The following is an 11929-nucleotide window of genomic DNA, read 5'->3' on the forward strand; positions in this document are numbered from 1 at the left end:
ACTGTCATGGCGAAGAGGACGCGCGACAACAACTGTTGCAATTATATTATATGTGAAGCAAGCGCGACTTTTGTGATATAGACGAGCGTGAATAGTGAATCTCGTTAAAAAATAAATATTATACATATATGCAAGCCACTGGGAAATGACGACGAACTTTTTTTTCCACTTTTTCTCTTATTGCTTTCGATTATTATTTATTGTAGGGAAAATTTTTTTTACCTGAAACTGCTACAAATTTCACTAAATTAGCGAAATTTTTATTTGTATTTCAATTAACACTTTTGCTATTCTAGGGATAAACTTTTTGCTGTTTCTGGTAAAATTTTACTTCCGTGTATTAATTTCTTATTATTATTATTTTTTTTAATCTTTATTATTATTATTATTATTATTATTATTATTATTCTTATTATTATTATTATTATTATTATTATTAAAAAATAATTTTAACCCCTACGAAGTTTGGTGAAGAAATCGTTTTTGGACCCCAAACGGTTCAAAGAAAAAGTTTCTAAGAAAATTTGATCATTAAATCATATTTAAGGTCTAAAAATAATTTCTCGCGGGGGTTTTTGGAGTTAGCAAATTCAAATTTAATGTACGATTAAAAAAGTCCAAAACGGAGAATCCAATATGGCGACCACAAATTTTTTAAATTAACATATTTGTCCAAAAATGTTTCCTCGGAGGTTTTTCTCGTGTCACTAGAGAATCCTAATTTAATTTCTGATTTTCAAAATTAAAAATGTCGGACAATATTTTTTTAATTTAGTAACTGTAAACAACCTCGCTCTCTAAATGTGAATTAGTAAAAATTGCTAATTTAAATTAGTAACTGACTTTTTGCTTTTGAATTAGTAAATTTTATTAGCAAAATTTTGAATTAGTGAATTTTATTAGTAAATTAGTAGAAATGACTGTTTATTAGTAAAATTTACTAATTCAAAAGCAAAAAGTCAGTCATTAATTTAAATAAGTAAATATTTCCACTAATTCCAATTTAAAGAGCGACTAACAAGTTTTAAGTAAAAAATTTGATTTGATTCAAATAACCGATTACTTGTCTGTTATCAAATAAATATTTCTTTGAATAAAATAATTTTTACTTGATATAAATAATTTGTAGTTGAATTTTGAACCAAGAATTTTAGTATTTGAAGCAAATACCAATTAATTGACTGAAAAATTATTTAATACAAGTGAATATTTATTTGATAATAGACAAGTAATCCTTGATTTATAAATGAAATAAATTTTTTTCAGTTAGTTTACTTAATTTATAACTTAACATTGATAATTTAATTAATTTAATTCAATAATTAATTATTTATGTTAAAAAAAATGACAGTAAACGAAAGAACGAAAAATTTAGATTTTCAAAGATTTGAATTTGAAACCTTTTGAAAATTCAATTATTTCCAAAAATCTATGCTAAAATGCTTTTAATATTAAATTATTATCTAAAATTTTAACCGAAATTCATTTTCATTTCATTTAAATCAATTTTTATTAGAAAATTCTACGAGAATTCAATTATTTAAATACAAATAAAGTAAATTATTTATTCAATAATTGAATGTTTATTAAAATTTAATTATTGACGAAAATTTAAAAAAAAATTTTGAAAATAATTTCATTTCTGCAAAGTATTTTATTACTTTTCAAAAGAATTGATAAATTTTGATATAATTATATGAAAATAATTGAATGTTTTCGTAAAATTTTATCAAAAATTTTTTTCAATAATTAAATTTTGAAAATAAATTTTATGAAAATAGTAAATCATTTATAATGAATCATTTATAAAGATAATTGAATTCGTGACGAGATATTCGTTAAAATTTGTAAAAATAATTGAATTTCTTCGAAGAATTTTAAAAAAACAATTTTTTAAATAATTGGTTCTTTCGAGGAATTAAAATTAAATTTTTAAGAATAATTACTTTTTTTTAGCAATTTCTGTAAAATTGTACATTAAAAATAATTAAAATCCTGCAATGAATTTTATTATTTATAAAAATAATTGAATAGTTGCTAAGAATTTTATTAAAATTTTCAAAAATAATTTGAATTCCTGAGAAGAATTTTATTGTGTATGAAAATAATTGAATTATTTTGAATGATTTTACTAGAATTTTTTTAAATAATTGAATTTTCTAGAAGAAATTTATTACTATTAAAAATAATTGAATTCTTTGGATGAATATTGTTTTTTATGAAAATAATAATTGAATTTTGCAAAGAATTTTATTAAAATGCCTCAAAGTAATTGAATTTTCGGGAATAATTTTTTTATATTTATCGACATAATTAAATTCTTTCGTAAATTTATTTATGTAAATAATTGAATAGTTGCTAAGAATTTTATTAAAATTTTCAAAAATAATTGAATTCCCGTGAAAAATTATAATATTCTTGTGAATAATTAAATTCTTCCAAAGAATTTAAAAAAAAAACAATTTTTTAAATAATTGGTTCTTTCGAGGACTTGAAATTAAATTTTTAAGAATAAGATTATTCGTTAAAATTTGTAAAAATAATTGAATTTCGTTGAAGAATTTTATTACTTTTGAAAATAATTGAATTTCTTCGAAGAATTTTATTACTTTTGAAAATAATTAAATTCTTGTGATGAATATTGTTATTTATAAAAATAATTGAATTTTGCAAAGAATTTTTTGCAAAATTCCTAAAAATAATTGGATCTTTGTGAAGAATTTTGTTATTTATCAAGATAATTGCATTGAAACTTTTTGAAATAATTAAATAATATTAAAAAATTCATTTTGGTAGGAAATAGAAAATTTTTTTGAAGGTTTTGTATTAGAATTCGTGGTAGTTTTATAGTTTATGAGGCAAACAAAAAGACACAAAAATTCAAAATTTTCTTATGAATTTAAAAAATTTATCACCTGTAAACTATTTTTAAAAAAAATCCTTCGATGGTTTATTTTTATCCTTGATGCATTAAAGCGTTACAGGTTGTTTTATTCTTTTTTGGTGTTAAAATAATACCTCACAATAAAATGAAATAAAATAAAATTTTCTGATATTAATATTAATGATATTAATATTATAATTAATTATATATATTAATTAATAACTCGTTTTTTCAAAGAGTAGTAAAAATCCTATATAATTATAACTATAAAAATTCCTCTCAGTTTTAATTATTAGTTTAACTTGAGATTAAAAATCAGAGATTAATTAATATTAATCAGTACTCAATTTGATAATGATATAAGCAAAAAAAAAAAAAAAAAAAAATCAGTCTAGTTCTTTTTTTCAGTGACAGTATTAGTTTTATATAGACATGCAAAGCTCAAAGACGATCACTTTGTGCGTTATACACATAAAATATACTGCATTTTACCTTCTTTATCTTACAATAAATGCTAATGAATTAATTGATAATTAATTCTCAATGAAATGCATTATAAATAAAGCGTAATCAAATACTTCTTCCTGTTTGAAATTTTTCATTTTTTTTTTCCTTTTTGTTATTTTTTTTTTTTTTTTTAAACTTGTGCATTAATTTCTTTCACCGAGAGATGTTTGTTTCACAATTCTATATAACGTCACTTCAAAAGAAGTTGGAGAAATCGTTTTTATCAAGCTGAAATGGAGGTTATCCCTCCTCATCTTTCTTTTGACACCTTGTTCCAGTTTCTCGAAATTTTAATTCAATTATTATTGTAAACTGAGGCTATTTTTCAAATCTTGTGTCTATATCTACACTTAACGAAATAATTCAACTATATCTATAGAGCAAAAGGCCTAAGTTAAAAATACTTATGTACCTCATATGATGGTTAATGGAATATTTTTTTTTTGTTTGAACGTATGCGCATTTCTAGAGGATTTTTTTTATTAATTTACATTAATTTTTTTCTTTTTTTTTTCTTTTGAAGAAGGTTAATATTCTTTATCTCTTTTTGCAAATTGAAGATAGTAAATACATTACTCTACTTTATTATTTCAAAGAGTCATGATATCAGACCATAAATATTAAAATTGTACTTCTTGTGCGGTTTATCTGCTTTAACAAACAAGCATAAATTTTCGGAAAATTATATAAAGTTGTTATAATTTATCTCTCTTGATTTGCATTGAAATTTGTGCTGATAGATTTTCTAAATTTACCTTATTTTGAATTTTGAGTTTAAAAAAAAGCAAAAATAAACAAACTTATTTTCTAAATATAATAAATTTTAAAATAATAAATAGAAAATTATTATTAATGTACCGATAAATTTGCTGAACGTAAGTTTTCAAATTAGTAAAAAAAAGAAGCAAAAATAAATAATTTTTTTTTAAATAAATAAAAATTACGAATATTATTTTAATGTTTCGAAACATTTTTTAAATATGTTCCTTTTTTGAATTTGTTTGAAAAAGAAAAACAACAACAGCACACAACATTTTTTTTCTAAAAATAATAAATAAAAAATAACATTAATAAAAAACATAATAAAATAATTTTAAAAAATAATTTTTTCCCTACTATAGTCTGTTCTATTTCTGAAAAAAAGAAATAAAAAAAGTGTCCAGAATTCGATTTTCTTTAATGTCTTAATTCAATTTGAAACATTACTGACGTGTCTTGTTATTAAATATTCAAAAAGCCCATGTTTTTTTCAATATGAAAAAATTTATTACATCACTTGTTGATTCAATTGATTTTACTTCAATTTTATTTTATAAATTGCTTCAAACTACTTCACTATTCTAGTTTTCTTATGTCATTAAAATTAATTGCATTTATTTTTTTATTTATACAATATTGTTATGTAGTAAATGACAATTATTATTACTATATATTATATAATAATTGTAATAATAATAAAAAATAATAATAAAAATAGCGCTAAAAATAAAAAAAGTAATAATAAAAATAATAAAAAAATAATAATAATAGTAATAATAATAATATATTAATTTCTAATAATAACAAATGAGAATAGAATAAAAATAATGTTAAAATAAACATAATAATAACAACAAAATAAAAAAAAGACAACTATGTTTTTAAAATAGAAACAGTTTAAAAATTTAAGCTATTAAGATATGAAACAAGATATTTAAACAAGTTAGAAAGTACATATAAAAATAGGAACTTGTTAATGCATGACTAAGTTTTAATGTGAAAATGAATAAATAAAAATTTAAGGGAGGTGAAAAACAAATTATTTCCACTTTGTATTATTATTTTTTTTTTCTTTTTATTAAGTGGTAATTTTTTCTGAAAACATATTGACATCACATTCAATTATTAGAATTACTTGTTTGTCTCTCCCCTCTTGGTAACTAATCAATATTTAATATTGTTTATACCCAATTTGTATAACATACACATTTCCTTTTTTCAAAAATAATTTTCATTTCAATTGAAAAACAAATGAATATTATGAATATTAAAGAATAAAAATATTTCTTATGTTTATAAAATAATTGAAAAATTTGTTATTCATTTTTTCTCCAGTGTTCAAATTTTATTTAATGAATATTATTATTTTTTTATTGTTAGTTAATTATTGTTATTAATATTTTTATTATTTTTATTATTATTTTTATTATTATTTTTATTATTTTTATTATAATTTTTATTATAATTTTTATTATTATTTTTATCATCATATTATAGTCAATTTATTTGGTTAATTATTATTTAGAAAATAATTAACAAATTTGTTTTTATTCTTTTTTGTTTCTAATGTTTCAACATTAGAAACATTAGATCAACATTAGATATTTCAACATTAGATCTTATTATTTTATTATTAAAAATAATTCTAGACCGTTACATTTTTGTTGTATTTTTGGTAATTAATTGTTAATTACTCTGATAGTTGATACTAAATTATTTTTTATAACTATTTGTTAATTACTTCCATAATTGTTAACAAAATTTATAATTAATTTTTTATTATTTTTGTAATTAATCGTTAATTAGTTTTCTTATTAATTTAGAATAGATAAAAGAAATTATTTTGATAAACAATAATTATTTTGATTAAATTATCTGATTTGGTGCTTTGACAAATTAATGATTAATTTTTTTTGAACCTATTTCTTTTTAAAGTAATTTCTTAATTATTTTTTTTTTATTACATATTAGAAAAATATTTAATAAATATATAAATAAATTTGTAAATATTAATAATATTATGAAAAAATTTCGTTTTGACAACAATGATTAATCATTTTTTGAAAAAGTCATTAATGAAACTAAAAGTCAGAATCTCGCACGATATTACATGACAATGTAACAAAAATTAAAATTAGATTACGAGCTGAATTTTTATTGCAAATTATTAGCATTGTAAATTATTGTAAAGTGTGTCTAAATTTAATGAGCAGTTTTTTAAATTCCCAACGATTGTTGTCAGAAAAATTGTTTTTCAAATTTTATAATATAGATTTCAAAAAAAGTAGGTTAAAAATTAAAATTGAAAAAAGGAAGAAATAAACTACTAATAATATTCTAAATAAAATTAGTAAACAGACTAATGAAGCTTAATTATTTAAAATTCAATTAGGAAGAAAATAATCGAACGATGGTTAATTTTTAATAATAAAAAATTATTTTTCGTAATAAAACCCTTAAATTTTTTATATTAAACAATAATAAAAATATTATTAAGTAGTAGAATTTATCACTCGGTAAAAGATAATATTAATTGTCAAGAAATTTATCAATCCTCCAAGTCAAATATTTTTTTTTTTTTTTTTTTTTTTTTTTTTTTTTTTTTAATATTTGACTTGGAGGATTGATAAATTTCTTGACAATTAATAAAAATATTAATCAAAAATAAATTAATTAAATATTATTAATTTAATAAATAAATAATAAAATTATTAATTTTTCATAATAAAAAAATACTTGAAAATTATTAATTTTTTAATTTTTTTTTTTGTAATAAAAAACTACTTGTAAATTATCGATTTTTTAATAGAAAAAAATAAATAAAATTTCATTTTGTATTTTATGAAAAAATTTGTTTTTTAAAAAAATAATTTAGAAAAAAAAATTTTTTTTTTAAGAATTTCAATTGTTGTCTAAAGCGCACACGGGGTTTGAAGACCCTATTTTAGCGAAGAACGTCTCTCACTCAATGTTGCATCGAATTGAAGCTATAGTAGTATTTCTACGTATACATTCACTGTTCCATGGCAACGCTTGGAAGACCGGTGAGAAGTGAACGCGTGTTCTCTAAAAACCACGTGTTAAATCGCGTGCCATTCAACAAACATTTTTCTATTAAATTTTCATCCACTGTCTCCTCTAAAACTAATTACAATAAAAAAAACTTTCTTTCACTTATTATATTATATAAACTTCAATTGTAACGTAATTTAGACATTATATTTTGATATATAGAAAAAAGAAAATTTTATTGAGGAAATGCTCCAAAAAAAAATTTTTTTTTTGGAGCATTTCCTCAATAAAATTTTCTTTTTTCAACAAAAAACATTTTTTCCCTTTATAAAATAATTTTTCTTCTATTTAGTTTATTTATTTATTTATTTGTTTATTCATAATAAAAAAACTTCTTTTCTTCATAAAGAAAATTTTCCAATTAGGAAATTTATTTTTTGTATTTATAAAACATTTTTTTAATCACAAAAACGGCTTTTTTTAATTACAAAAAAATTTTTTTACTGAAGTTTTTTATTTACAACAACGATTTTTTAATTAGAAAAAATTTTTTATAGATGATTTTCATTTACAAAAAGGTCTTTTATTTATTTTTATAAATTAAGAAGGTTCTTTTATTTAGAAAAAAATGTTGTTTAATTAATAAGGTATGTCATTTAGTTAATAAAGAATGTTATTTAGTTAATAAAGAATGTTACTTAATTTATAAATTAATTAATACGTAAATTAATAAAAAATGCGATTTTTATATTTATAATAAATAATTTTTGATGTATAAAAAATCTTTTTTTCAATGTTTATTCTACTTAAAGAAAAAAGAAGACTAGGAAGCAGAGAAGAAATAAAATACGCAAAAAGTGAAAAATAAAATCATAAATAGAGTCAGTAAGAAGTAGACAATATAAATGACAACATAAAAAATAGTAATAAATAAGTATAGTACTAAATAGATAATAAAAAATGCGCAGTAGGTGATTATTAGGTAAAAATAATCCTTTCTTAAAAAAGACAAGGCTTAAATAAATAAATAAATGAATGAATTAATGAATAATAAATAATGAAATAAATAAATATATAAAATATAAATAAATAAAAGTAATACTAAGAAAAAGAAAATTGACAATTATTTTCAACTATAATAAATGGAAATGTTAAAAAGTACAGTAAAAATTTAGCAAAACATCAAAAAGAAAAAAAAATCAAATATTTAAATAGAAAATTACTTATATTAATATAAATAAAGAATAGAAAAGAAAATCGAATAATTACAGAAAGAATGAATATTTTCAAAGTATAAAAAAAGAAAAAAGAAAAAGAAGAAATTGATAACAATGGAACATTGTCTATTTTTAATACAAATGAGAATCAAAAAAGAGAACAAGAATTGAAATGTTATTAAAAACAAATATCAAGTGTATAATAACAATTGCATCTCTGTTTATAAATGATAGAAAGAATAAGAAATAAATTACTGTACAATAAATTAAGTGAGATAAACGATGAGAATTTATCTTTTATTGATAAAAACCCTATATACCTTGCATCATTTGAAACGTATATACTGTCAATTGATAAGTTCCCCATCTTATAGTATTCTATAACCATTCCACTTTGCTTAAGAATTTTATATTATATGCAAAATTTTATTTTCAATTTCAATTCAATCGATTTTCAATTTCAATTCATGTATAATTTTCAACAATTTCAATTTCAATTGCTAATTTCTTTCACATTTGATAATTTTAATTTCAGTTGAATTTAATTGATTTTAAATCAAGTTCAATTTATTTTCAATTTCAATTCAATTCAATTGATTTTCAATTAAGATCAAGTGATTTTCAATTGAATTGAATGGAATTTTCTTTTCAATCTCAATATTCAATTCAGTTGATTTTCAATTCAATTCAATAGATTTTCAATTTCAATAAAGTTAAATTGATTTCAATTCAATTCAATTGATTCTCTGTACAATTCAATTGATTTTCAATTCAATTCAATTTATTTTCAATTTAGTTCAATATTTTTTCAATTTCAATTAAATTGATTTTCTATTTCACTTCAATTAGTTGAATTCAATTAATTATAATTATTCTATTCTACACTCGATATTATTTTTAATTTTTTAAATTTTTATTTATTTCTGTTAATATATAGATGATTTTTTTCTTCTGTTGTTTTTAATTTCTGTTAATTTTAATTATATTACATTTTTTTCTTTATTAAAAAATTAATCTTTAACTAAGTAAATATTTGATTCATTTTTCCTTTTCAGAAACATTATGAGGAAAAAAGAATTATTTGATTCAAAAATACGATTACTTATTTATTATGAAATAAACATTTATTTGTATCAAATAATTTTGATTGATATTAATTTTTGTATTTGTATATGTATGCTATTTGGTTCAAATATTTAAATTTTGGGACAAATATACAATTTATTTGATTTAAATAAAAATCATTTCATTCGAGTAAATATCTTTTTGATAATAGACAAGTTATCGTTTATTTGAATCAAATCAATCTTTTTCTCATAATTTGTAGTAAATTTGAGAAATATTTTTATAGATAGAAATCTTTCCTTCATTTGAACGTTCAACATTTTTTGGTAATAAGTATAAACTAAATAATGCATCATTAAATGTTTATGTATTTTACCTAATTTTTCAATATTTATTCCGTCCCACTCATTCATTTATTTATTCATTTATTTACTTACTATTGCACACTATATTTTATTATTATTTTATTATTTATTATTTTTTATTATTATTCATTATTATTTATTATTATTTATTATTATTCATTATTATTCATTATTATTCATTATTATTTATTATTATTTATTATTATTCATTATTATTCATTAGTAATTAGTATCCGAACAATTAGAATTGTATTATTTTTATAAAATCTTAAATTTTTTTCGGGTCTAAAATAAAGTATTGGTTTCTTTTTAATTTTATATTATATGTTTATTAATATATTAATAAATAACTAAATTATGATACAGTGCAATAAAAGAAGTATATGGTATATTCTACTAGTACTATTATTTTTTAATATTATACTTTATATATTAATGGCTTACAATATTTTATTAACTATAACAATTATCATACTCTCATTATTATTATTAGTCTCATTACTATATTTATGACTTTTTTTTATATTTATATTATTATTGATTTAATTATTTTACACATTTATCTACTTTTTTGCGAAAGGTCAAGTTCCGTTTCGTTTACATTGAAGTAAATAAATAAATGAAATAAATTTACAGAATCATATTTCAATATTGTTTAAAATATTTTTTGTGTATATTTATAATATTATTAGGTATTATAATTTAATTATTTTATTTATTTATCTACTTTTTTTGCGAAAGGTCAGGACCAATTTTGTATTGAAATAAATAAAGAAATCAAAAGAAATTTACAGTATAATATTTTATTATTATTTTTAATTATTTTTTTGTTTTATATTATTATAATAATATTATTGCTTTGATTATTTTATATATTTATCTACTTTTTTTGCGAAAGGTCAAGTTTCGTTTATATTGACATGAATAATAAAGAAATAAATAAAGAAATAAATAAATAAATAAATAAATAAATAAATAAATAAATACAGTATGATATTGTATTATTTGTCAAAAATATTTTTTGTTTTACATTTATAATGTTATTATTATTTATTTTATTTATTATACTTTTTTACGAAAGGGCAAGTCTCGTTTATATTGAAATAAATAAATAAATTTACAGTATTTTTTTTGTTTTTCGTTTATGTTTATATTGTTATTAATTTAATTATTTTATTTATTTATCCACTTTTTTTGCGAAAGGTCAAGTCCCGTTTGCATTGAAATAAATATTAAATTTACAGTATATTTTATTATTTTTTAAAAATATTTTTTTGTTTTTATTTTTAATAGGTAATATTATAATTTAATTATATTATTTATTTACTTTTGTACGAAAGGGCAGGTCTTTTATAATGAAATTAATAAAATAATGAAAATAAATTATTACAGTATATTTAATTATTGTTTTTTTTCTAGCTTTTTTTGTATTTTATATTTTTCTATTTCTCTTCTATTTTTGGGAATATTATAATTTTTATTATTAAATATTCTACTATGAATTTTCGAACCATTTATGTTTGAGCCATTTTCGGTGCTTGAAACACTATATATATTGCGAGCATTTTATGCCAGAGTCTCTGTTATTTCATGCTTGTGTTCTTGTGTGTCTGTGCTTGTGCACATACATAGATAAACTAAAATTTCGGTAAATTTGCATCTAATATTCAAGAATATGGTGACTTGTATGATAAATAAAGATAAGATGATGCAATTGATTGCTTACTTTTGGTGGCATCTTCTTTCTTGTTTCGACGACCCAGTTTAATGACGATGTGGCCAATTGCGAAAAAGAGTCCGCCAAGTACAAGGGATCCGAGAATCACCATGAGGACGGGAGGTCTTAGACCAAATACATTTTCAGGCTCGACGACGTTCATTTTTTCTTCTTCTTTGTTTCTTCTTTCAAAAAAGAAAAATTCCGTTTTTGTTTGTCACTAAATTATTAAAAAATATATATCTCCTCTTCTATTTTGTTTATAATTAAAATAAATATTATACTTGTCCACGCCGGTGTGTCTAGTATAGATATATATATGTATTATAATAATTATAATCACAGAAAAAACACTGCACTATAACTCAAAAAAAAAAAAATAAAACAAAAAACAAAATCAAAA

The 11929-nt window shown here is 19.3% G+C and overlaps 1 protein-coding gene across 3 annotated transcripts in view; it reads right to left on the reverse strand.

The window, feature by feature from the left end:
* LOC122498354 overlaps nucleotides 1-11929 on the reverse strand; it is a 70406-nt gene that overhangs the window by 34801 nt on the left and 23676 nt on the right. The window contains exon 2 of one of the 3 annotated variants that reach the window (XM_043606048.1): nucleotides 11536-11828. The exons of the other annotated variants lie outside the window; for them this stretch is intronic. Within the exon in view, the coding sequence (XP_043461983.1) occupies nucleotides 11536-11689 (154 nt within the window). The 5' untranslated portion in view covers nucleotides 11690-11828. The remainder of the gene's footprint in view (nucleotides 1-11535; nucleotides 11829-11929) is intronic. 3 annotated transcript variants of the gene reach the window in all.

This window comes from Leptopilina heterotoma, unplaced genomic scaffold (assembly GCF_015476425.1).
Source record: "Leptopilina heterotoma isolate Lh14 unplaced genomic scaffold, ASM1547642v1 Lhet_10, whole genome shotgun sequence".
Taxonomy (NCBI): Eukaryota; Metazoa; Arthropoda; class Insecta; order Hymenoptera; family Figitidae; genus Leptopilina; species Leptopilina heterotoma.